The 26,614-nt window shown below is 55.4% G+C and overlaps 1 protein-coding gene across 3 annotated transcripts in view; it reads left to right on the top strand.

Annotated features, from left to right (window-relative positions):
• The window catches only part of LOC106897888 (ankyrin repeat and fibronectin type-III domain-containing protein 1-like), a 269,176-nt gene that overhangs the window by 51,973 nt on the left and 190,589 nt on the right, over positions 1 to 26,614 (top strand). For 2 of the 3 annotated variants that reach the window (XM_014958853.1, XM_014958855.1), the window contains exons 1-2: positions 1,232 to 2,109; positions 23,291 to 23,484. In XM_014958853.1, the coding sequence (XP_014814339.1) occupies positions 1,991 to 2,109; positions 23,291 to 23,484 (313 nt within the window). In that variant the 5' untranslated portion in view covers positions 1,232 to 1,990. Of the gene's footprint in view, positions 1 to 1,231; positions 2,110 to 23,290; positions 23,485 to 26,614 lie in introns of those variants that run through there. The other variant, XM_014958854.1, reaches the window with a different exon arrangement.

The raw sequence follows: 26,614 nt of genomic DNA on the forward strand, positions 1-26,614 counted from the left end.
CCCATGTGTGAGCGGGAGGGAGGAGGTGCTGGGGGACCGCGTACCTGCCCGGCGCGGGGGGGGGGCTGGCAGAGCCCCCCATGGCCACAGCCATCACCAGCCCCCCCTCTTTGCGCGCAGCTTTGTGCCGTTTTGCTGGGATGAATATCGGAGCGAGGAGGCGGGGAGCGGAGACGGTTCAAACACATTAAAAGCCTCCCCCCCCCGCCCCCCCGCCAAAGAGCAGTGGGCAGGGATGGGGAGGGTGGCTTGGAGAGCCACAGGCAGCCGGCGGGGGTGCCAGCCCCCTCGGGTGACCGTGGGGCTCACGCTCCGCGGGGCGCACCCGGCTGCTACAGGCGTTTAATTGGGAGCGGGAAGCCGAACCGAGAGGAAAAGGCAGAAAATCAGGGCGGAGGGAAGGGGGCTCGGCGGGCGCAGCAGCTCCCGGCGGCGGAGGGTCGTCCCTCGGGGGGAGCAGGCTGCTCGCCGTGCGCGGCTCCGAGCGGGGAAACAGCAGTCGGGATGGGGAGGGTGGCTTGGAGAGCCACAGGCAGCCGGCGGGGGGGCCAGCCCCCTCGGGTGACCGTGGGGCTCACGCTCCGCGGGGCGCACCCGGCTGCTACAGGCGTTTAATTGGGAGCGGGAAGCCGAACCGAGAGGAAAAGGCAGAAAATCAGGGCGGAGGGAAGGGGGCTCGGCGGGCGCAGCAGCTCCCGGCGGCGGAGGGTCGTCCCTCGGGGGGAGCAGGCTGCTCGCCGTGCGCGGCTCCGAGCGGGGAAACAGCAGTCAGTGGGGGGTTTGTTTGTTTTTTAACATGGCATCCACAACGGAGGGAACAAGGGGACGCCAAGGCAGCCTGCTGCTCTGCCGCTCGAGTTAACGCTGCTTCTCTTTGCTGTTTCCTCGAGGGTGTCTTTAGGGTGGCTGTGAGTCGCCGTCAGACACCCCTTCCTCTGGATGTGCTTCCCTGACTTAATCTGGCTTTGCTCTGTGGGGCTTTTTTGATTTTCTATTTTTTTTTTTTTTGTAGCCCTTGTTTTTCCTCCGCCCAGCTGGCGTCAGGCACCGGGGATGCAGAGACAAGTGCTCCTGGCGTGGGGAGGTTCGGCAGCAGGATTTCCCTCCAGGTTCACAGCATCCCTTTTTCTGCTGCCTGCTGGGGAAGGGCTTTGTGCCGGAGCTCGGGGAGCAGAGCCCGCAGGTGACCTCTAGCTGGATGAGACTTGCTTTGAATGTCTGTCCCTCTCCTGGCGCTCAGGTGTTCGGTGACAGGCTGGAAAATCATGTTAGGGAGGTGCTGCTGGAGGCTAAAGGATGCCTTCTGCTTCGGAAAACAGGGAGGCAGGAAAACTGGTGAACTCTGAATAGCGGCGAGAAGAGGAAGCGGGGATCCTCTCCACCTCCTGTGCTGGTCTCTGTGTGCCGTTAAGAACAGACCCTTTGGAAATTCATCTGAACAGCCGATTTCTCAGGGTTTCTCATCGCCTTCTGATCCCGACAGCATCCCCTCGCCTGGCCGAGGGCCACCACAGCCACCCTGGGCCACGTCCCCAGAGGCCAGCTCCTTCACCTGCCAAGTGGCCACTCGCCGTGGGGGCTCGCAGACCTGTGCCATCGCTACTGAGGGATCCTTTCCAGTGGACACCATTATTTCTTTTCCCCCCCTCCTCCTAAATTCAGCTCTGCAGCATCGCACTAAATAAGCGTGTAGACGCCAGCCGCTCTCGTGCTGCCGTTGGCTCGGGGAGGTGGCTTCCTACCCTTGAAATGTGAGGGATTGCCGTGGAGCTGTGGACTGGCCAACGAGTAATTCCTGGCTCAACTCCTCCTGCCTTGGGCTGTCTCTCTCTCTCTCTCTCTCCCCGCCTCGCAGTGCTCCCGTCCCGGCCCCGTGGGCCGATGGAGCGTGCGGGGTGGCGGGCACAGCCGGGGAGCAGCATGCCGTGAGCCTGCGGTGGGACCGGTGCCCGGGGACGCAGGTTGGCGCGCACCCGGTCGGCGCGGGGCCATGGCTTCGTTCGGGAAGCTGACGGAGTACTTCAGCCTCAGAAAGTCGAGGACGGAGCTGCGCTCCGGGCGGCGGGGCCGGCGGAGCGGGAGCTGTTGCTGTAGTGTCACCGAGTGCAGGTACGGCGTGGCGGTGGCCCCATCTATCCTGGTGCCTCCATGTGTGCCCGGGGGGCTGCGGGGTGGGAGATGCATCAGCCCTTGGTGCTTTTGCTTTCCCTTTCCCTCTCCTGGTGCTGGGGAGGGGGATAGGGGCAAGCCGAGAGCTCTGGAAGCGTCCCCTCCGTCCTGGCTGGGCTCCTGAGCTGTGGGACGTCTCGGCAGGCTCCGTGCCCCGGTGTCCATCTCCCTGCCCAGGGCACGTCCCAGGTGTCATCTCAGCTGTCTGCGGGGTGACTGCATGCACATGTCACTGCTTGTCTCTGTCTTCTGCTTTCTGTGTTGTGCTGTTGCCCTGTCTCCTTGTTACAGCAGTGAGGTTCTTGTGCCACAACGGCCCTTCCCTCCCTCTGCCCCTCGTGTCGCTGAGTGAAAAGCCCCCGGCTGCCCAGGCAGCAAGAGGTGGCCTCGCAGGTGGAGTTGAAAGCCCGTGTGTATGGTGCTGATGGAGGCTCCTGGCGTGCAGGGGAGGGCTGCGGGGGGTGTCTCGGTTGTGCTCAGGGACAGGGTGACATGGCGAGGGGGCTCCTCTGGGCAGACAGACACACGGTTCATCGTCAGCTTGGTTGTGGCGTGGATTGATAAGGGGGACAGGCTGGGGATAGGTGGCACTGGGCTTACTGGGAGCCCCCTGGGAGTGTGCTGCCATTGGAGTGCTCAGGGTCCCGGCGGGGGGCAGCAGGGCCAGCCCCACTATGAGGTACGTGCGTCCTCATTTTGCAGTGTAAACACAGTCATTGCAATTAAGAAAATTGCTCTGTGCCCGGGTGGTTTGTCTCTCCTTGGATATTACAATCAGCTTGTAGGACATGGCGAGCACTTGATGCTGCTCTGGGCTTTGGCTCTGCTCTGGCTCCGTGAGGGCTGGTGGTGGGGCTGAGGAGCAGTGTGTGTCCCCACATCCTCCCGCTGACCCGTGCCCTCTGCCTCCCCGCTTCTGACGGGGCACAGGTCTATGCGGGGACACAGGGTGGGGAAAAAACAGCACCAGAATACCTACTCAGCTTCTTCCTCGGTTGTTGAGCATCTTGTACTCCGTAAAGGTTATTAAAGTATCTGTGCAGATCACAAAGAAGTTGGAGGTGTGTGGCTCGGGCCCCTCCTGCTGCTCCCTGTGCTGCTGCTGAGATGGTGAGACGTGACGTGCGGTTGCTGTCTCCCCTCTTCGCTCTGGTTACGGGAGACGGTGCCTCTTCCCTGCTCGCCCGAAGCACGGCTCGGTTTCTCCAGAAACGCAGAAACATCCGTGGCTGAGCCTCCCTCTGCTCTTTCTCGCTGTTGTGGGCACAAACCAGGTTTTTGCTGTGCCGGTGCGTGCCCATGGGGCTGGGTGTGAGGAAGGTCAGTTCTGTAGGTGCCACCGAGCCCGGCACGTCCCTGGGGTGCAGCCGGGTGCCATGTGGGGAGTCAGCATATGTCACACCCCAGCCTCTCCCTGGCATGAGGGAATCAAGGAGGTGCTCCTGGGGCTCTGCACCCTATTGATACCCTGTGCACAGTGTGCTACAGTCCTGGACCTTGTGCTTTGGGGCAAGTTGGGTGGTTTCCCATGTAAAGGGAGGTATTATGGTGCCTTCCTAAATCTGGGTGTCAGCCACAAAAGTAGCATTGCTGATGTGTAGCTCCTGGACCAAATTTTCGGGGGGGGGGGCGAGGTATTGGACGTGGTCCAGCACAGGAAGGACACGGACCTGTTGGAGCGGGGCCAGAGGAGGCCCCAGAGATGCTGGGAGGGCTGGAGCCCCTCTGCTGGGAGGGGGGGCTGAGAGAGTTGGGGGGGTTCAGCCTGGAGAAGAGAAGGCTCCGGGGAGACCTTGGAGCCCCTTCCAGTCCCTAAAGAAGGGGGGCTCCAGGAAAGCTGGGGAGGGACTCTGGATGAGGGAGGGGAGCCCTAGGAGGAGGGGGGGGTTTGAGCCTGAAAGAGGGGAGATGGAGCTGAGCTGTGGGGAAGAACTTGTTTGGTGTGAGGGTGGTGAGAGCCTGGCCCAGGTTGTCCCGAGAAGCTGTGGCTGCCCCATCCCTGGAGGGGTTCAAGGGCAGGTTGGAGGGGGCTTGGAGCAATGTGGTGTGGTGGGAGGTGTCCCTGCCCAGGGCAGGGGGTGGCACTGGATGGGTTTTGAGGTCCCTTCCAACCCAAACCATTCTATGATTTCATGTTTGAGTGTGTCCCTTGGCAGGCGTGTGGCTCACTGTGGGTCAGTTGTGGCTGTCAGGGTTGCTGCCTGGTGAAGCTCTGCTGCGTGGGGGGCTGGTGGACATGGATCCCCCAAGCAGAAGTTTCTCCATGTGCTGGGGTGGTCCAGTGTGGCTGAGCTCGAGATGCTGAGAGCTGTGCTCTCCCTGCTCCTTCACACGTTTTGCCCACCATGCCATGCAGATGCTCTCCAGGGCAGCTCCTTCGGGCCGGCTCTGAGCATGGAGACAGTGTCCTCGGTCACACCAACTCCCCCAGCGACAGGGCTCGAGTGCACCTACAGGTACTGAGCCCGGTCCCTTGATTGCACCCGTTTGATTATGAAAGTAAAAATAAGTGTTGATTGAAGCAGGGGATGCTTTTGAAATCAGTGTCACTTTTCACCTAAGCTGCTTGAGATTTTGGCTGGTTTTCTCTCCAGTGTCTGTACGTTGAGAAGCCCCAGTTGAGACCCCTGACCCAAGCTGAACTGGCTGGTGGCATCCAGAAAGCTGAACGCTTCATGGCTGGAAGCTGAAAGCAGACGAAAGGCAGCTGCTGCCACATCTGACTGTCCTTTCTCTGCGCTTTTTCTAGCCCTGATGAACAACTTTCTGGGTTTATTTCATTTCTCCATACTAACGTGGGCAAATTTAACGAGGATGCTCAGACCCTACGTTTCCACGTGTATGGAGGTACCAGAGATCCTGCATCCCAGGCTCAGCAGTGTGATGGTCAAAGGACCCAACTGAAGCCTTGCCCTGGCCCTGGCATGGCTCAGAGCAGCCGGGTTCCCACCGCCCTTGCCAACGCTGTGTAGTCCCCTGGGACCACGGCAGACAAACGTAGGCAGGTCTGCGGTAAAGAGGATGCACTAACTGGAGTTATTAAATTCTAAATATAGTGGTCCCACGCATTCTCACAGGACCGAACAGATATTAGCAGGTGTGTAGTTATGGTTTTAAGTAATATGCCTGCATTTTTAAACTACACCTCCAGATAAAACATACGAGGTGGGTTGACTAAGTCTGCTGGATTTGGGAATTTGTGGGCTCAAGCTTGTGTGCAGAAGAAGAGCCCAGCAACGACATCATCTCTCCTTGTGTTCAGGTGCTATTGGCCAAACGTGCTGCTTGCAGGACCTCTTCAGCCTCCGACATGCCCCATGCTCTATGGGGACCTGTGGCCCCGAGCCATGTCATGATGCCCCATCCCTGGAGGGGTTCAAGGCCAGGTTGGACAGGGCTTTGGGCAACCTGGTCTGGTGGGAGGTGTCCGTGCCCAAAGCTGGGGGTTAGAACAAGATGATCTTTAAGGTCCCTTCCAACCCAAACCATTCCATGATTCTCTGATTTACACCTTTGCTGTTACATCAGCTGGAGGGTTTTCCAACCCCAAGCCTTGCCAGCCGTGCTCGGCAGGAGGACGGATGCTCTGCTGCCAGGCCATGGCATCGTTGCCCTGTGTTATTAAATCAATTGGACAGGCAGATCGCTGAAGGTTGAGAGGCTCCAGGTGTGAGAAGCTGGGGATCAGAGTGTTCCCAGCGTGCAGCTTGTACTGGTGTAGTGATTGAGCATAAACGCACCAGCCAGAGCCCATCTTAGCAAAGTGGGTGATTTATTGGCAGTAACTTTTTTCAATCTAGTACAGGCATTGATGGATGAACCGAACGCTCAACTTGACCAGCTTTGGAGCCATACTGCTTTGTGTGGGATGAAGGCCTGGCTCATCACAGGTCTTCATTTCTCTGCAGCGCTGGATGCAGGTGCCCATGGGCAAAAGAGAGGAGGGGCTGGTCATGGAGGTTTGGGGGGGTTATTCTTTGTCTTATCTTATGGTGCCAGCCTCAAGTTGCTCGTGCCCAGCTCTTTGTGTTGGCAGGAAGGGGAGAGAGGATCCGCTTCTGGCACGGAGGATTAATGAAAGGAAAAGACAGGTTATACAAAATAGCTCATCTATTTAGCTAGCTATTTTTAAACAGAAAGGTCTGGACAACTCATTTGGTGTTTCTGCAGCTTTTGAAAAGTGGATGGGAAAATGGAGGAAGGCTATTGTCTTGCAACTGGGCTGAGAAGACGAGCCTTGCTCTGCTGCCTGTGCCAGGGGAGGCTCGGGGCAAGCTGAAGTTAAAAGGGCTGCATAGAGAAGAGTGTGGCCAGGAGGTGGAGGGAGGTGATTCTCCCCCTCTGCTCTGCACTGGGGAGGCCACAACTGGAATCCTGCGTCCAGTTCTGGGCTCCCCAGTTCAAGAGAGACAGGGAACTGCTGGAGAGAGTCCAGCGAAGGGCAACAGAGATGCTGGAGGGATTGGAGCATCTCCCTGATGAGGAAGGGCTGGAAGAGTTGGGGCTTTTTAGCCTGGAGAAGAGAAGGCTGAGGGGAGACCTTATTAATGCTTGTAAGTATCTAAAGGGGGGGTTGAAGGAGGATGGAGCCAGACCACTTTTCAGTGGTTCCCAGTGATAGGATGAGGGGCAACAGGCACAAGCTGGAACAGGGGAAGTCCCACTCAAATCTGAGGAAGAACTTCTTTGGGGTGGCAGAGCCCTGGCAGAGGCTGCCCAAGGAGGGTGTGGAGTCCCCTTCTCTGGAGATCTTCAAGTGATGTGCTCTGGGCAACCCTGCTTTGGTCTAGAGGTCCCTTCCATGATTCCGTGATTCTGTGAAGTTGTGGGGAGTGGGCTGGCACCTCTCCAGGCTGCTGGGCAGCGAGCTGGCATGGTCCGGGGCTGCCATCCAGGGCACTTAGACCGGCTCTGGGAATTCGGGGCACTAGTGTCACCTGATGGAGTTAATGGTTTCTGGAGAATTTCTCAGCGAGACTCTTGGGGGCTGGTCTCAGCCTGAATGCGATGCCAGTGAGCACAACCTCCCCGAGAACACCAGTCCTTTCCTGGGATCTGTGACCTGCAGCAGAAACAGCTGGCATTCCATTCAAAATCCCCAGTACTGCCCAGAGGTGGCTCTTGGGAGGCGTTCTGTGCTCTGGGCAGGTACTTGGAGGCCGTTTCATTTTAGTGGCTTTCTCTGGTGGCCCAGCACTGTTCTGGGATAGATCTACTTGCCTGGCTTCAGCAGGTTCATGCATGTTCCCTCTTTGGCAGCTGTCACCGCTCCCCTCCTCTGTGGTCCCCAGAGCCCCATAGAGTCCCCAGAGGGGCTTTGTTGTTCTCACCTGGAGATGACTGCCTGCTTATGGAGAAGGAGACCTTCAGGAAGAGGAAGGGGGGAGATTTGTGCCTGGTTTTGGATCTTGCATCCTTTTCCTGGGGAGACCTTCAGTCTTGGAGGCAGCAGAACTGCAGACCCCTAAAAACTTGAGGCTTGAAAAGCCTGTGTACCTTGGTTGACTCCAGGAGAGGGGCTGGGGGGGCAGTGGGGCGACCTGTGGCAAAACCCAGGGAAGCTGAGCTGGGGAAACGGGGAGGAGAGGTGCTTGGCTTGTGCTGAACAAGCAGGGTGTTTGCTTTAGGGTTTCAGTGGCTTCTTTTCTCAATACCCAAATTGGGGATTGTAAATTGGTGTTAATTAGCAATTAATTAGATCATATAAGAATTAAGTTGCATAAAAATTCCAAGTTGCCCAGCCTGTTTTTCCAAGGTCGTGAGTTATTCTCCAGCTGAAGGGGAGTGATGCTCCGGGAGATGCTCCAGCTTTGCAGGGGGGGCAGAGGTGGGTCCAGGAGTTGGGGTTGGAGCTTGTCCCAGCGGGAAATTGGACCAAGGAGCTGCTCTTCACAACAGGGAGCGGTTACCTCCCCTCCTCTGGGGGTATTTTCCCCACTGATATCCTCATCCGTGTTCCTTGCCACGCAGTTTGATGGGCTTCGAGGTGGATGAGTGGGGAGGGGTGGTGGGCAATGTTTTCCTGGCAGGATTGTGCCTAGCTGTTTTTGGGTGTTTAAAAATATCTCCGCAGCTCTGGCAGCACGTCTGTGTTCGAGCACGCAGTTGTGAGGCGGGGGGAGAGGAGGAACTGGCAAGTTTTGGGGCTTGGAAAACTGCTCTGAAGGCACAAATCCTGCACGGAGCAGGAGGCAGATAAAGCCGGGAGCAGGCCTTCCACCTCTGGCTTACGGCACGGCCTCGCAGGAGCCCCCGTGGCTGGAGCGGGGCCGCCTCATGCAGCGTCCCGGCCTGTATGGCAGTGGCACTGAGTTGCCCGATATCGTGTCGGACGCCACACTGGGGACTCAGCCCACTCCTTCCCAGTCCCAATCCGGGGTTTTTTTAGTTGATGCTGGCTGTTTTAAACACACGTGGGAGTTGAGAGCTAGTAAGAAGCCAGTCGGGGTGTGCAGAGCACCGGGGGAGCCTCCATCCGTCTGCCAGTGTTGCTGGATGCTTGGGGGTGTCTGTGCACCCACCTGCAGCATTTTAGTCTCACAAACGTGCACGGGCCATTTTCCCCAAGATCCTGCAGCTGGAGCTGGGCGGGAGGCTTTTCACATGTGGTAAAACCTGCCCCCAAAGGGGCACCTCTGGGGGGGCACTGAGGATCTGGTCCTGGCTGACAGTTTGACTGACTTTTCCCACTTTGTTTTTGACATGTTTTTGAACAAAACCTTTCTGCTTCCAGATGGCACATCAATGTGGCGACACGCCTGCATTTTAAAAGAGAAAACAAGTAAAGAACTTGGAAGTGTTTTGGGTTAAGTGAGAAGTTTCCACCTGAAATTAGTCAATAAGGTGTTAGTGGCACTTGTATTTCAAACTTCCCAGTGCTGACACCTTCCTTGCCTGCCGAGAGGCCAGCAGGAAAATGTGTGTGGGTGTCTCTATTCCCGTTCTTGTTGCAACAGATCATTGTAACCTTTTTTAAAAAAATAAAAAAATAAAAAAATAAAAAAAAAGATGTCCATTGCTACTGCGTAGAAGTGCTCTGTGCTGGTGCCTGACCAGGCTGAGCTGGAAATAGAGTCCTAAATCCAGCGTTAGTGACTCAGACCGTGGCCGGCTTTGCAGAGGTGCTGAGTGCCCATTAATCCCCTTAACTCTAACATGCAGCAAACCCTCAGCAGCTTCTCAACTTGGCTGGGGTTGTTTGTGCGGTCGTGGAGGAGCGAGAAAGAGCTTTAGGAGCTGGAGCTGAAAAGTTCAGCCCATTTAGGTGGAAAGATGCTGGGTTGAGGAGCTCGGAGGTGGGTCGTGGGGTGCTCTTGGGATGCAGAGCTGGCTGTCCTGGGGTATGGCTTGTGTGCCGCTGGGTGACACTTCTTTGAAATCAGAAGTGCTTCTGCTCTTTCCCTCCTCACCTGGCATCCCCGCTGTGTGGTTGTGGCTGTTGGGGTGACCGGTGCCTTTCCTCTCTTGCATTTGGTCTGAAGTTGCGGCAAGGGAGATTTAGATTAGATATTAGAAAGAATTACTTTACTGAGAGGGTGGTCAGGCCCTGGAACAGCCTGCCCAGGGAGGTGGTGGAGTCACCATCCCTGGAGGTATTTAAGAAACGTATAGACATGGCTCTTCAGGGCATGCTCTAGTGCCCAAGGTTATTGGTTTATGGCGAGGTGTTGAGTGTGGGGTTTAGTTGGTGGGTGCGGTGTTTTTGGTGGGCGATTGGTGTGGAGTGGTGTGGTTTTTTGGGGATTTTTTTTTTTTTTTTTTTTTTTTTTGTCGTTGGACTCAATGATCTTAGAGGTCCCTTCCAACCACTAAGATTCTGTGATTCTGTGATTCTGTGATTTACAGCTGGCTCCTTCACCCTCCACACTGGTGGTTTGTGGCGGGGTGAGGGACCGAGTCTTCCTCCCCTCTCCTCTGCCTGTGCGAGTGCTCCATCATTCCTCCATCACTCCATCACTCCATCGCTCCATCACCCCATCCCCGGCGTCTCATGAAGATGACAAGCCGTCAGACGTAAAGGGTTCTGTTTTGTGAGCAGAGTGGCAGTGCCATGGGAGGAAATGACATTTAGCTTTTGTTGCTTGATTGAGCTGCCTGGGCTTTGCATATTAAACCTAAAAGAGGCTTTTTAGCTTTGCTCTCCCCTGGTGTTTGCATCACTGTGGCTGCGATCTAGTGGGAAGGGGCTTGGGGAGCTGCGTGGAGAAGAAATCTTGCTCCCCATCAAACCTGTCCTTCCGAGGGGCATCTCCATCAAGACCTGACACATCCTGATTCTCCACAGAGGTTTCTGTGCACCTGGGTGCCATTCTGGTTTCAGCGCCCAGGAACCTGGCCACAGCCCTGCGGCACTGCTGGTCTCAGGGTACCACTGCTGGTCTCAGGGGGGGCTGTTGTGGGGCCGGGCACCAGCATGTCTGCGGGGGGAGGCAATGCAGAGCCAGCCATGCCTTGCTTCTCTGGTCCTCTCTGCCTCTTGATGCTCCTCAAAAAACCTGCTCTCGTGGCTGTAGGTTTTTTAGTTCTTGTAGCTGTAGCTATGTTCAACATTTCTCCCACGAAAGCACACTCATGTGTGGGGCTGGGAGCCAGCTGGGAAAGTCTAACTTTCTGGATCTGACAGGCTGGGAAAGCACATCTGAGCTCGTGGTGTCATCCCTTTGGGTTTTGGGACCACGTCGTATCTAAAGCCATGGGATGTGGTTTGCACCCAGTGTTATTCCTTTACACCTGGCTTCTGGCCTCCTTTTAAAGCTAATCTTTGGGATGGGAGATGAGGTTGGGAGCTGACTATTTTAGCACAAGCTGAAGCTAATCTTTGCCTGGATTAGGCAGAAAAAAATGGATAGTCATCCTTTATTTTGGAACAGCAGTTGGATGGGGTAGCAGGAGGAGGGGGAAGTTATACCGGTATTAAGGGGAATTACTTGTGTAGCATGTCTGCAGAAAACTTCTTCAGCAGAAAGCCTTGGCCTGTGAGTCACGGTTGCTAGAAAGACTGTTTGATTCCGAATTCACCCACTGTTTTGGCACTGAGTCACAGCTGGGTGGGTGTGCAGGTAGGAAACAGAAGCACCAGCGATACACACCGGGACTTACGCACGGAGAAGGGGAAGGAAGTGATTTCAGACAGCGGATGTGAATTTTAACAGCTTCTAATAAAAGTGGTGGCTGGCAAGCAGAGGATTTCTGAATGGAGGGTTGTCCCCGGTTGCCCTTCTCAACCTGCAGCCCCCGGGGTGTGGGAGGATGCCAAGCAGCCCAGCTCCTGGCTTGGGTGGCCCGGGGGCTTTTCTCGCCCCCCTCATGGAGCAAGCCCTGCTCTCCAGTTGGGAGTGGGTTTTGAGGTGGGCCCTGCTGGGCACAGGGGAGCTGGGGGGTGTTGGCTGCCCTGCAAACAGCCGTCAAGATACCAACCTATGTCAGCATCATTTGCCTTTGGAGGTGATGGGAAGGGGCCAGAGGAGGCCCCAGAGATGCTGGGAGGGCTGGAGCCCCTCTGCTGGGAGGGGGGGCTGAGAGAGTTGGGGGGGTTCAGCCTGGAGAAGAGAAGGCTCCGGGGAGACCTTCCAGCCCCTTCCAGTCCCTAAAGAAGGGGGCTCCAGGAAAGCTGGGGAGGGACTCTGGATGAGAGAGGGGAGCCCTAGGAGGAGGGGGAAGGGTTTGAGCCTGAAAGAGGGGAGATGGAGCTGAGCTGTGGGGAAGAACTTGTTTGCTGTGAGGGTGGTGAGAGCCTGGCCTGGATTGCCCAGAGAGGCTGTGGCTGCCCCATCCCTGGAGGGGTTCAAGGGCAGGTTGGAGGGGGCTTGGAGCAACCTGGTGTGGTGGGAGGTGTTGGGACTGGATGGTCTTCAAGGTCCCTTCCAAGCTGAATCATGCTGTGATTCTATGTGCCTCAAGGAGATGCTGAGCTGAAGGGCACATGGGGAGCCTGTGAGGATGATGGTGTTGGTGACCGTGACTGCCTGTGCGGGCAGAGCCCTGGGGAGCAGAGGGGAGATGGTGTTGTGATTTGGAGGGGGCCGAGCACTGTGGTTCATCTGTCCATCACCCACAGCCATCCTCAGGACCCTGGTGCAGAAGGCTGAGCAGGGGAGGACCTGTCCTGCAAACAGCCTCCTGGCCTTGGATGCTGAAGGACCTCCAGCTCTGACCTGGGTCCCATGGGAGGGTGGGAAGCTGGAGATGGAGCAACGATGTTCCACTCTCCTGCATTTGGCCAGTGGGGTATCTCCTTCCAACCCCTGGCTGGGGTAACAGCCACCCCCAGAGGAGAGGGCTGCTCCTGAGAGAGCGTCCAGCTGCTGCTCCCCTGCAGGAGGTGGGCTGAGATGGGGCTCCTGGAGAGGTGGAGAGGAAGGGGAGAGGTTTGGGTTGAGAAAGGAGACCTTTTCTGAGCCAAGGAAGAAGGATTTCAAAGAGGAAATTAAAAAAGGAGACTTCTGTTTAGAGATTTCAAATGGGAAGACCAGAATACTTTAATAATTAAAAAGCTAAAGTGTTTTTTCTTTTTCCCCCCAGTTCTGTGTTTTCTCCTGTAGGAATAGTTGGCAATTATACAAATTTATGCAAAATATTTTTAGTTTGCGTTTTTCGATGGGAAAGAATGCAGGCAGAAATCAGCAGCTCCTCCAGGCTGTGGCAGCCTCTCTGGCGAGGCGGGAGCAGACCCTGGCCCCCACCCACGGCAGCCCCTGGGTGCGGGTACAGCCGCCCACAGCACCCATCTCCTTCCAGAGGTGCTGGGAAGCCCCCGGAGCTGGGGTTTGTTCCTGCTGGCTGCTCCTGCTGCCCGCCCTGGGCACAGGATTCAGGTCACCACCTCTCTCACATCCTTCTTTCTTGGCTGCAAATCCATGTTTGTGGAAAAAACTGCAAAGCTTCAGAGCGTTTTTCTCTTGCTTTAAAAGAACAAATAGCTAACATTTAGATAATGGAAGGACTCTGTCCTGCTGCGTGTCACTGAAGTCTCCAGAGATACACCCACAGCTGACACCCCCGAGGTTGCGAGGGGTTGCCCCTTGGAACAATAGGATCTCACAGGTTATTTATTCCTGCCACCTTGGTGACCTTCCAAAGGCCTAAAAACTGTATCCCGCTTATATTCACGAGGAACGGAGGCTGGTTTTGTGAGGGGAAGATTTGCTGCTGAGGAAATGCTCTGTTTGTTGTTGGTGGGGCTGGTCTGCTCGGGGTTTCACGCTCTGGTGCGGGTGGATGCAGCCTCCTCCTGCACAAACCCCCCAGCGCTGGTGCGAGAGTGCTAGCAGGGAGAAAATACATGGAGAAAATACATCCGGCAAGTCACAAAAAACAGTGCTTTTAACCCCTTGTGGTGCTGTTTGGTGAGATACAAGTGGTGGTGCAGGAGTGGGAGGGGGAGCGGAGCCCGGCACTGGGCTGCAGAGATCACCCCGGGGAGAAGGGGTTTTGTCAGGCGGGTGTTGATTCATCCCCCCAGTGTGTGTGTGTGAGTGTGTGTGTGTGTGTGTGTGTGTGTGTGTGCATTGGGAGGCTCTGAAGCAAGCGGCTGCGCTGGCTTTTGATGCTCGTCTTTTCCAGAGAGAGGTGGGAAGAGCCGGGAGCTTGTTCAAATGATGGTTTTAGGGCTGTTTTCCCCCTGAGCAGCAGGTATGAGCTTCCCCTGGCAGAGCCCGTCTCTGCCTTCCCCCGCGGTTGCTGGGCTGAAATTGCTCACAGACACCCCGGCAGCTAAAGCTGTCCCTGGGCTTTTGCTTAGAAACGAGCTGGCTTTTGGGCTTTGCATCCCTTGCATCCCGTGGGACAGATTTCTCACCCCCTGTGTGCTGGTGACACTGTGCCGTGAGGTCCTGGGGCTGGCTGGGACCGAGACCTGAGCCTGGACCCGACGGCTCCTGCCTGGACAGGGCTGCTCTCCTGAGCATCACCCTGCAGCAGCAGCCCAGGACTGTGCTTCCTGGTATTTTCAGGCTTTTTGCTCCTTGCTCTTTCCCAAAAGACAGATAAAACCCATTAAACCCCCTCCCCCCCAGCCCGGGAGGGCAGAGGCGAGTGCCTCTTGCTGAAAGCTCTGCTGCCAGCTCCTCACAGCATCCATTACTCCTTCACTGAAAGCGGTTTTTTTTTAAGGGATGTTACTGTGACACGTTGGAAGCATAAAAATGTGTCTTGTTGAACGGGCTTGTTGTCCATCTGACCACGGTGGTGACCTGCCTCTTGTGCTACTGACGTTCTGGTGCTTCAGAGGCAAATGACAACCAGCCTAAGGCTCTGGATGAAAGGTGGTGCCCAGGAGGGTATAAATCAACAATATGCTCTCCAAGCCTATGATAATAAATATATTTTTTGACCAAAACATATGAAATAATTCTTTTTGCCAGGGGTTAGTAGTCAGAGCTAAGCCGGATTTGCCATGGTTAGCTACAAGTGCTGGAAAACTTGGTCACGCTGCAGAAATTATAGGATTTAAAACAAACCCAGCAGCCCTGACAGATGTCTCCGGTGTCTTTATGCTTTCTGTGCTGGAGCACGTAGAGTTCATGCCTGATGGGTCTCCCCCGTGTTTGTCAGGAGCAGCGGTGTCCTTTCCAAGATGATCTCAGCGGCTTTTTGTCTCCCCCATCGCGTGACTTGGATTTTGAAGCAACGGGGGAGACCAGCCCTGTGTCATGAGACTGGGAATGGGATCAGGAGTTGGCGGTGCAGCCGGTGGGCGTCCCTGGGAGGGACTGGGCTGTGCTGGGGGCTGGGGGGGCACAGTGAATGTCGGGGCTCCGGTCCTGCCTCGGTGATTCTGTGGCGGTGCAGGGCTGGCGAGAGGAGGGCGGTGGGTGCTGGAGGTGGCTGCGGTGCTGGGCATCGCACTGGACCCCCTTCGCCTCCTCCCTGAAAGCTGTTTGCAGATGTAAAGGAGGCAGTTACGTATTTATCTTGCAAGTTAGCCAGCCTTTTCAAATTGGAGCCAGGATGCTTGTCTTCCACGTTGCTTGTGCTTCATTAGCTTTTTGTCTCTAAAACTTTTTAAGGGCAAACAGGAGATGAGTAATCGCCACAGAAGAAGAGCAGGAGCCAGGGCACAGAGCCCGTGGCTCAGCGTCTTCTCAACCTGGGAGGTGAGGTGGGATGTTTTTGCTCTGTCCCAGCCCAAGGCAGGTCACATAACCCCTTCTTGTCTCTGCTTTTCCCCACCTTTAAACATCAATACAAGGTGAATAATGGTGTGGATCTGAAAGGTTTGTCATTTAAAGCAAGGAGCTGCATTGCTCTTCTCAGGGCCAGTTTGTCCTCTGACAGTGTGCCCATTGCACAGCGGCTGCGTCCCACACACGCTTTGCTGTCCCTCACCTGCCCTGGGGCTGGCCACGTTTCGGAGTCAGTGCTGTGTCCCTGGGGCTGGCATCCTGCCCCTGGGCTGAGTTGCAGTGTGCAAGGTCTTGAGGTGAGCTTGCTAATTCCTCTAAAATACCCTTAGTAAGGTGGGGAGGGCAGCCTCAGCCCTCTTTCTTTTGGAGAGTGGTCCAGGAGCCTTTCGTGTTCCCTGCGGAGCATCCCTGATACTTTCACTTGTCACCTTGGCTTGGCAGGTGCCTGCAGGCAGAACCTGGCTATGGGCATGGGGACCCTGCAGTGTTTGCATCCCTGGTCCCTGAGGATGCAGGTCACGCTCTCAAGCTGCCGGGAGGGAGGATGCTCACACGCTGCGCCGTCCTGCTGGGATTCCTGTGTTCACCTTCGTCTGCCCTCTTTCCCCATTTATCAGAGAGAACTCCGTGAGCAAGATAAATGTTCACACTCGATAAGTGTTTCTGCTGCTTTCCCTGGCCCTGGGGACTTTCTGTCTTTGGGCGTTATGGTTACTAAGTAGGAGCCACTCCAGCAGGTCTGGGCATCACTGCCAGAGCCCTCCTGAGCACCCGGTGCCAGCTTTGCCCCCGTTAATGGTGTGCAGGTCAGTGCAGCAGGCGGGCAAGAGGGTGCCCAGGGCTCTTCTCCCCTGTGGGACATGGAGGGGATGGTCTTGTGGCATCTCAGGGACAGAGTGTGTCCGTGTGCCGGGGTCCGGTCGGGGCAGGGTGAGCGGTGAGACCCCCGCAGTGTGCACGGGGACTGGGGAGTTGGTTTGCTGCCTGCAATGGCAGCCAGAAAAAAGGTCCTTTTAATGAAGAAACAAACATACTTTGACTAAACGAACAGCAGTGTGTGTCCCTAAAGTATTTCCTTTTCTCTTTTTAACAATTACATTTAAGTAAATGCTGAAATGGAAGCGTTGCTTTAAAACACAGCCACGGGGATGGGTCCAGAACTGCTGATGTGAAATGCTGGTATTTTTTTTTAAATTTAAAAGATTTTTTGTTTCCCCGCCACAGCGTGTGAGGCTGCCAGGGGTGGCTTCCCCTGTTGGCCGGGTTGGCTGACGGGACGGTGCTGGGGGTGGGTGCCAGCAGAGCACCGAGTGAAAGCCCGGTGGGCGAGAGGCTGTCGGTGGTGTTGGCACTTGCCAACACTTGTGTGACACCGGCTGTCACACTCCAGAGCACCCAGGGCTCAGCAGGCACCCACTGCCACGGAAAGGCCTTTTGGCCTTTTTCTGGGAAATTTGGTAATTGACCCTGAGCCCAGCAGGGTGCTGGGACCAGGGCTGTGTCCTGGGACATGGCTGGACTCGGAGGGCACTGGATGTTCCTCCTCCAGGTAGCTCTCCTGAAACGTCTTGCTGGTACGTGGGGTGTGCGACCTCCTCTCCTGCTCCTCCTGGAGACCCCTGAAGCCCGTGTCACCTGTCCTAATTGAAATGTGGTTTTGCAGGGACAGGAGCAATTATTCCCCTGGTGCCAGGCGGTGTTTTGTTCAGCGCTCGGGCGATGGCCCCTGCTGGAGAGATGCACTTCAAGCTAGAGAGATGGCAGGAGAGGAAGCTTTTGCAAACCAGCTGGTAGAAATCATGGTATTTACCAGCTCACAGCTGAGCTTGGGAAGGTATTTTTATAGCTTCACAGGGTTTGTGGGCTTTTTTTTTTTTTTCTCCTTTTCTGAACTTGCGAGCTGAATGCTGTTTTGGTTTTTGTTTAGCTTTGAAACTATTTCACAGCCAGATGAAAAAGATGCTCTGTTTTCAGCTGTCAGCCTCGGCTCTTTGCCCCCTGTTAGCTTTTAACAGCGTGAAGGTGGTTTTGTGGGGCCTTGGCTTGAATTGGGGGGAGAGAGCTGTCGCCCGGCGGAGCAGTCGGCTGCTCCTCTCTCCCGCTGGAACACGGCTCCGCGTGACGTCGGTGCTGCTCGTGGTGCAAGAGCTGGTGTGGGTCTGCAGCGTCTGCGGTGGTGGCTGGATAGTTAGCTCAGGTAGAGATGCTGGGCAGCAAGAAAAGAAGATATTTTTTGTTTGTTTGAGTGGTTTTTTGGGTGATTTTCTCTGGCTTTGCAACTCACAGGGTCACTGGAAAAGTACCGGTGACTCATGGGTTTGCTGGCAGTTGATAAGGTTTCCAGAGCAAACCGTGGAGATGGGAGCAGGCACGGGTGCCCTGTGAAGGTTGCGCTCTCCCTAAATCCGTGGGCTCTGCTTTTTGAGGCCACCCTGTATTTTAAGTGGTTGTATGACTTCCTCTCAGGCTCCTGCTCTAGGCTTCCAGGTGGCTGTGCCATCCCCTTAACCCTCACTCCCTGCCCTCTGCAGGGCTCTGCCACTGCTTTGGGCTGTGGACCACGCTGACTTGTGTCCCAGAGGCTGCTGTCATCTTGTGCTTCTGCCTGGAAACAGCTTCTAAGGCACTTGCAGCCTCCTCTGCCTCCCCTCCTGCTGCTTCCTTTCCCTGCCTCTGCTGAACCAGCTGCAGGCAGATGTTTTCTCCTCTCCTGCTGCGATCTGGACAGGGGTGGAGGAGAGTGCGGCCCAAACCATGGCTCATATCCATTTCCCTGTGACACACAGCCTCCCCGCAGCGCAGCTGGCACCCGGTGAGCCCTGTGCTCTCACCAGGGTGCCAGGGGTGCTGCCGTGCCCCACTGAGGGCTCTGGGAGCACAGGGTGCTGGGGTGTCCATCACCCCGCTCTGCTCCGGCTGCCCCCCACAGCAACCTGCTCTGCCTCTGGGTATGGTCAGAAAGTGGGGTAAGGCACCGTGGGAATGGCAGCAAAAGATGAACCCTGCACCCTGGAGCTGAGCACCGCAGGGAAACCTCCTCCTGCCCTGCCTTCTCCACTTTTATTTTTGGGTTTTAATCCTTGTTTGCCTTTCAGGGCTGTGAGTGCTTTGAGATACACGTTGTCCCCCCTGTGCCTGTCACCTAACACCCAGCTGGGTCTCCGCAGGCTCTTTCAGGGAATGGATGTAGGTGTTTTGTTTATTTTTTTTCCAATTTTGCAGCCATGGCTGGTGGTAAGAGGCTCTGCCGGTTCACTGCCTTCGCCCTCCTCCCCGGGCAGCGGCACGGCTGCTCTTGCCCCAGTACCAAAAGAGGGTTGTAGTGTGTAATTGCTTCTCCCAGCTTGTAGCATCTCTCATTTTTCTGAATCCAGCTGAAACCTTTGCCGAGTTTTTAAGGTCAGGTTGCTAAGTTACACCTCCTTGGAGGAGCAGGCTGAGCAGCGTGCTACAGGCAGGAGCAGCCGCCAGCGGGGAAGAGCTGGGAGCGGTGGCCCTTTGCAATAACCGGGCTCTCCTGGCCCTCTCCCTTCCATCCTCCGTCAGTCCCAGGCTCACCTCAGTACCTCATTTAGCTCTTCTTCCCCAAACCTTCAGCTTTATAAACTTCCTTTGCTTGGCAGATTTAGTGAGTTGACTGAGGGTGTAGAGGAGCCACTGACCCGTGAGATGCCGTGCAGTCCTGCAGGAGGAGGAGCGGCCGTTTGGCTTCTCCATCTTGGTTTTTTCGAATCCTCATTTGCCTTTGGGGGTTTGAGCTCTTTGGGACACACATTGTCCCTGTCAGAGCTTAGAAATGGTGTGTTGGAGTGTATGGCTGTCACCACGCCACAGCTCTGGAGCCAGCAGGCACCATCTGGAGCAATTGGTGCCCTGTTCCTCTGCCACTCTCCCTGGCTTAACCTCCTCTCCTTCCCAGGCAGCCTGACGCTGGGAAGACTGGGGGGAGCTGGGTGAGCACCGTGTGTGCCTGGGTTTGTCCGAGAGATGCTGGGTCTGGGTGCCATGACAGGGCCAGGGCTTCCCCCTTGCCAGGAACAGGACATCTGTGGAGGGTCACCATCCTCAGGTGTTTTGAGGAGGTGCCTGGGAGGCTTCCTCATTCCCATCCCTGGGCAATCATGTAAATCAGTGAGGCTTACTGGGGTCCTTTTTGGATTGTGTGAGAAGTGGGTTTGGGGTTATTTTTCCCTCCTGCTTGCTGTCTCTGGTGTGCTGCTGGATTTCTGCTGTGGCATTGGTGACGCCTCCATCCTTACCCTGACTCGGGTGGATGCTGCGTCCTCTCTCTTTCAAACTGAGACTAAAATAAAGCTTTGGGTTGGGCTGGGAGGTGCTCTCTGGAGAGCATCTCCCATATCAAAGTAAGCGGGGAGGACAGGCTTGGGGTGCAGGAGGGATGCAGGATCTGGCTTTCCCTGGTTTATCTTGCATTAACCTTTCCTCTGTCCCTCCCCACCCTTCATCTCTGCTCAGCCCTTTCCCTGGGGTGCTGGAGGAGCCATCCAGGCAGGACATCTCCATGGGGAAGGCGCTGGACACAGCACGTCTCTTGAAATGGCCTCTGCGTCTTTTTTTTTTTTGCCTTTTTTTTGGTCACAGCGGCTTTGTTTTTTGTTAGTCTGTTTGCTTTCAGTAAAAGCCTGGGCAAGCAGCAACCATGTTCCCCGGGTGTCACGGGCTGTGGATGCTGGAGCAGTCTCTGCCTGGCCCAACCAGCTTGTGCCCTGTGGCTGTCCCCAGGGCTGGTGGCAGGGGACCTGGTCCTGGGGACTGTGCTCACATTTCCCCATCTGGCCGCAGACTGGGAGTGATGGAGCTGTCACTGGGCTCCCGCCTCAGCTCTCACACGCAGCCAGGAGGATTTTTCCACCCTTGTCAAGACTTGATTATGTGCTCTCCTTTCTACCAAAATGTCAACCAGCAGCTAAATATAGGCTGTAACAGCGTTGATTATGGCTTTTCTAATTGAGCTTTACACTCCATCGGGGATCTTTCCTAATGGGATGTGGCATCCTTGATACCGCCTGGCTGTGGGGGCCGCTTGGGAAGCAAACGAGGATGCGATGTGACTTCCCGGTGGCAGGCGTCGGGTCCCGGCTGACAGTTGCTGCCTCCAGAGTTGTACATGAGATGCTGGATCCAGAGAGATGAAGTTTGGCCGGGAATTCGAGTTCAGGTTTCGGGTAGAAACAGGCTTCTAAGCTGCTTTGCTCTTTCTGATAGAAACCATTGTCTGCAGCTATACAACTTAAAAATTGCTCCTTTAAGGGTGTGAATTCTTCCCTTTATACCCCCGTGTGATGTGAGCGGCACTGTAGGCACAAAGGGATGTTAGCACTTAAAATGCTAATGCCGTTCTGCAGGTGATGGAGCTGTACACGGGTACAGTTAAAAGCACTGAGATTTACATGGAAGAAAAAAGGAATGTTTTGAACTCCAGCAGAGCCCTGGACTCATTTATGCAGCACAGCGATGTGTTAAGTTACATGCCTGATGTCTTGTGCCAGTGAAATGTGTTACAATGAGAGGTACATACATTTTACTGAAATAGAAACAACTCGGGATGCTAATTCTGGCTTTGTATCTCCTGGCGTAGCTTGTTTTCGCGTCGATGCAAGCGAAGCGTGGGGCTGGGCGCGGGCAGGATGGTGCTGTGCAGCTGGGGCAGTGCTGTCCCTGTCCCCTGGGCGCTCGGTGGCAGCTCCGTGGAGCACAGCAGCATTGCCTGGGAACCAAGGGGGGAATTTCTGGACCTGCAAGATGAAGTGTGGTCCCTCTCCCTGCCCCGATGGTAAGATGTCCCGGCAGTGAGCGCAGGGGCTGCCTGGTCCCTGCTCCTGCCCTCTCCCCGAGCGCTGCCGGCGTCCACTGCGGTGTCCCTGACGCATCCCTGTCCCACAGGAGCCCTGCGTGGTGCCATCGTTCTGCCCCGGCTCCCGTGCTGCCGCTCGCCTGTGGATTACATGAGATGCCAGCACCAGTTGGGAGCTGCTGTCACATTTGTAAAGGGAGTGAAAAACGATCATAATAAACATAGCGGTGACAGGCAGCCGCCGAGGGTCAGGAGCTTTTGCATGATAGACTCTCCCTGTACGACCTTGAGGGCTGGATTAGTGGAAAGAGGATACAATTTAGTGCTGTTCCGTGCAGGGAGGCAGAGCACTCGCCCTGCCCGCCGCCCTGGGAGCTCAGCTGGGCGAGATGCTCTGGGATGGGGGCAGGATGCCGGGTCCAAGCTGGAGGGAGGGCAAGGGAAGGGTGTGGAAGCAACCATGGGGAAGGGAAGCTCATTTTGTGAGAGGAGGCTGGAGGAACCTGCCTTTATCAGCCTAGAAAAACGCTGGCAGAAGGGGCTGTGACTGTGGTGTAAGGGAAATTAATCATGGGAGCAAACACCAGAGAGGGGGAATAATTATTTCATTTACAGTTAATATTGGCACAAGAACAAGTGAGCATAAACCAGCTAAGAATCGAAGTTTGGATGGAATTTGGAAAGTTTCGTACCATTCGGTATGAGATTCAGGAACAGCCTTGTGTGAGGAGGGGCCCTTTGAGCCCCCTTGGGTTGTGCTGGGGAGCTCGGTGGGGCTGAGGTGTGGGCTTTGTGACAGCGGGAGGGGGTTGGACAGCCTTGGGGTGGTCCCAGGGGCTATTGGTCCTGGCACAGGGGCAATCCTGCCACGTCTCCTCACTCTGCGGCAGTGCTGGGCATCCACTCACTTTTATCACGTTTCTGGGCTCTTTGCAGCATGGCCTGGGCCAGTGTCAGCCCCAAGGATGGCATCTGAGGACTGTCCCTTGAGGGAACCTGTGGGGTGAAGCAGGAGAAAGGGGACCTGCCCCACGGCGAGGCTCGACGTTCTCTGGGGTTTGGGAGGAGAAGGAGAGTGGCAGTCACATTTCTAGAACATTGGTGTCATCTTGGTCACTCCTGCAGCTGTGGAGCCTCATTGTCAGACTCAGTTGAATTTTGACCCCATAGAGACCTTGCAGTTGTGTTTCTACATGTTGTGTGACACCTTTGTGGCCTCTACGGAGCCTGCTGAGTGCATCTGTCTTGGTACTAGGGCTGTACCTAGGGCTGTACTAGGGCTGTACCGTCTGTTTGGGGCTACAAAGATGATGAGGGGCCTGGAGCATCTCTCTAGTGAGGAAAGGCTGAGGGACTTGGGTCTCTATAGTCTAGAGATGAGCAGACTGAGGGGGGATCTGATCAATGCCTATAAACACTTAGAGGATGGGTGTCAGGAGGATGGGGCCAGTCTGTTTTCAGTGGTGCCCAAGGATGGAACAAGAGGAAATGGGCACAAACTTGAATATAAGAAGTTCCACCTCAACATGAGGAGGAACTTCTTTCCTGTGAGGGTGGCAGAGCCCTGGCAGAGGCTGCCCAGAGAAGTGGTGGAGTCTCCTTCTCTGGAGACATTCAAACCCCACCTGGACACGTTCCTGTGGGACCTGCTCTGGGTGGCCCTGCTCTGGCAGGGGGTTGGACTGGATGATCTCCAGAGGTCCCTTCCAACCCCATATCATTCTGTAATTCTGTGGTACAGTCTGGACCTTCCCTATAGAGCGTGTCCCTGGGGCCCCTGAGTGACCTGGCTCCCAACACAAAAAGCGTTGTGCTGCCTCAGAGGCTGCTCAGTGCTAAGTGGGGTTTTTAACTCTCGTAAAGAGAATTCGTATCACTTCAGTCTCGAACCCTCTGGTTTGTTTATTTGCTTAATTCTGATTATCTGTGAGTGTTGAGGTGGGGTGGGGGTTGGAATGCTTGATGTGCTGTTTATGCTGATTGTGGCTTGTACCCAAGATGTATTAAAATACACCGGCGAAGGTAGAAAGCTTTACTGAAGTAGCAAACGAAGTGTGCAGTTTGGTGTTGGGAGGGACTGTACGCTCTCTGTCCCATGGCAGCCTTTGATGTTCCAGAAGGGTCCTTGGCTCGAAGAAGCCACCAGCTGAAAAGGACATGCCCTGTGTTTTCTTCCCTCAAGGTCTCTGGACAGAAAGCCGCAGCGCCCGCTCCTGGGGAAGTCCCGGACGCTGCCCAGCATCCCACAGTCCCCCGTCCTGAGCCGGCTTCCCCTCCTGGACCCCACGCCCTACAGGGAGGAGATGCCGGAGCAGAAGCCCTACAAGAAGCACTCGGCCTCTGACTGCCAGAAAGGCTGCACGGTCCCTTCTACCGGTGAGTGCCGTGGAGCTGGGCTGAGCTTCCACTCTTTCTGCTGGGGGCTGCAAGGTCCTGGCAAATCTTTCCTCATTCTCCAGGGGCACAAATAATAAAATAAATCCAACCCCAGTCTGTGCAGGGTTTGTCCAGCTTCAAAACCAGCCCTTCTTGATAAGGTTGATTTTTTTGTTTTTCCCCACCCCTCTCTGAGCTTTTTGTGAGCCCGTTACTTAAACCTCCCCATCTCTCGTATTGTGCTGATGAAAAAGAGGAGTCAGCCCCTGGAAGCCCCCCTGCCCCGATGCGGGGAGGTGATGCTCGGAGCCTTCTGCCTCTGGGTGAGCTGCTTCTCCTGACCACATATGCCGGGGTGAGCTGGTGCCTCAGCAGCTCTGGCCTCTGCAATGGGCCAAAGTGCCTCTCTCTCTGGCGTGAAGTGACTTTCAGGGCACTTGTTGCAGGGCGGCGTTGGGAGCAGCGGCACCGCTGTGCTCCCCCCACGGTCCTGGCCTGGGGTGGGGATTTGCCGTAGCAAATGCTCCCCAGCCAGATAATGTGCGTTGGCCCTCAGGGCAGCAGAGGGTTTTTATCATGTCATTCTACTCTTGCACTGATCCTGATGAAATACTAATGTGTTTGGGCCAGCTGCTCTGAACAAGTTTATTGGCAAAGCCATTGATGGCCAAAGCGTTTCAGTGCTTTTGGTGCCAGCGGAATCGTACCGCGGCCATAAAAATGATGGGGAAAGGGATTATTAGCAATGAAACAAAAATAAGGCCTGCAAGCCAGGGCTGACGATCCAGAACTGAATAAAATCCATATAAAACAGCTCCCTTCAAACAGCACCCTTGGATTTTTTTATTTTTATTTCCTAAAATCTGTCTCACTCACGCTCGGATCACTGTGAGCTACCAGCGGAGCAGCTGCCCAAACCCTGGCTTAATTTGAACGCTCTGCGGGCTGCGTTTCATTTCCTGGTGCTACTAATTCTCCCAGAAGTCGTGCATGGAGAGGGTCTTGGCACATTGCTGAGCCCCTCCTGCTGCTCTTGTCGCAGTGGTGCTCCAGCACCCCAGTGGCTGCTCTCCACTGTGTGCCAAACTGGTGGCTTTCCCTTCAGCCCATCAAATTGTCTCACTGCGGGAGGGAGACCCTTGGGAAAGCCTTGTGTAGCTGCCTCCCGGGGACACGAGGGAGTGGGACACTTGTGTGTGTGTAGGTGATTGCAGGCAACTCCATTGCTTGGAGTCGGAGATGGCTTATGACTCTCCGTGAGCCCTCAGGGTTCCCTGGGTCATGGTGTGCAAGGATAGACCTGAATAAATGGGGGAGGTCTGGGTAGAGGGCAAACCAAGGCTTTGCAAGCTGGTGAGGGGTCTGGAGCACAGGTCTTGTGAGGAGCAGCTGAGGGAGGTGGGGAGGTTCAACCTGGAGAAAAGGAGGCTGAGGGGAGACCTTCTCGCTCTCTCCAACCCCCTGAAAGGAGGGTGTAGCCGGGGGGGTCGGTATCTTCTCCAAGGGAACAAGCCATCGGACAGGAGGAAATGACCTCAAGTTGCACCAGGGGAGGTTTAGGATGGATATTGGGAAAAATTTCTTCACTGAAAGGGTTATCAAACATTGGAAGAGGCTGCCCAAAGCAGTGGTGGTGTCACCATCCCTGGAGGTATTTAAAAAACGGGCAGAAGTGGTGCTGAGGGACATGGGTTAGTGGTGGGTTTTGTCAGTGTTAGGTTGATGGTTGGACTAGATAATATTAAAGGTCCCTTCCAACCTCGACAATTCTATGATTCTATGGGTTGGTGATGGGCTTTGTCAGGGCTAGATCGATGCTTAGATTCGATGGTCTGAAAGGTCCATTCCAGCATAGACCATTCTTTGACTTGTGCCTGAGAGAGCATCAGCCTGTGTGCATCCAGAGCACCCTTCAGCCCCCAGCTGGTTGGTGTGCTGGTGCTTCCAGGGAGCTGTGAGGAGGTGGAGGGAGGGAGTGGGAGGCTGGTGTAAGACCATGGGATGAAGTGCCAGCGTGAGTCAGACCCACGGCAAATCTCATCAGCGTCTGCTGCAGACGCCTCCTCCCGTGTGAGTGCAGACGTGAGTGTGCACCCTGGAGCAGCCACCCTGGAGCAAACCCTGTGCAGAGCCCTCCCTGCACAGCGGGTGGAAGGAAGAGCCCCAGTTGCACATAACAGTGTTTAAGATGTTGCTTTATTCACGGCTGGAAGGTGCCGGGGATGCCAAGAAGAGGGAGGAGTATGAAAACCCTCGTAGGCTGGAAGGCTCCCACCACAGCCAGAGCCTTGGATGAATGAACGAGTAGTTGTTTTCTGTCCAGATCCTCTCAGGTTCTTTTCCTGGCTCCTTGATGCTCAATTAGGAACTGGTAATTAGCTGCTCATTAAGACTATCAGCATGCTATCATGGAGTGGGAAAAAAAAAAAAAAAAAGGAAAGAAATATGCTTTTCTCAGCATTGCCTGGTTGTTGTCTCAGTGTCTCGCAGCCCGATGGTGGGTTGGGCAGTGTGTGCCGGTAACACGCAGCACTACGTTTGAGTGAGAGCTGAGCTGCAGCGTTTCAGGAAGGAGAGAAGATCTTCTCCTTAAAGAACCTGTGAATTTGTGTTGAGCAGGTCCCACCACTCGCCATTTGAGGGTGGGGGACACACAGCCAGCTGCAGTAGGGGACACATGGCCAAAGCCACCTCAGAAGAGGCTGGCCCACAGGGATGCAAGGCTTTGGCAGGAGCAGGGCCAGTCCTGGGAGGGGTGGAAAACTCATCTTCAGGGAGACTTCACTGCTCTGCAGGGAAGGAACCAGGCTCTGGCTCGCCACTGACCTTGGGGCCACAAGCGGAAGAGTCGCCATTGAGGTGGGAGAAGCCATCTCCTCCGGCATGGATGAGGCATGACATCTTCATCCGACCACTGGGACGTGTTCCCCAGCCTTTTGCTTTGTGTCCTGTGATTCCAGTGTGGCAGCACTGGAGAAGGGAAGTGCACTGTTACTCTGTGGGAGGTCACAGGAGATCATTCTGCTGTGGCACCACAGCTCCTGTGCAGGTCCTTGTGCAGGTACCAAGGTGTCTGGTGGGTAACTGGAGCCCCAAGGATGGCCAGGAGAGCTGAAAGACAGTGAACTGG

Source organism: Calidris pugnax, unplaced genomic scaffold (genome assembly GCF_001431845.1).
Source record: "Calidris pugnax isolate Ruff unplaced genomic scaffold, ASM143184v1 scaffold244, whole genome shotgun sequence".
In the NCBI taxonomy this organism is placed as follows: Eukaryota; Metazoa; Chordata; class Aves; order Charadriiformes; family Scolopacidae; genus Calidris; species Calidris pugnax.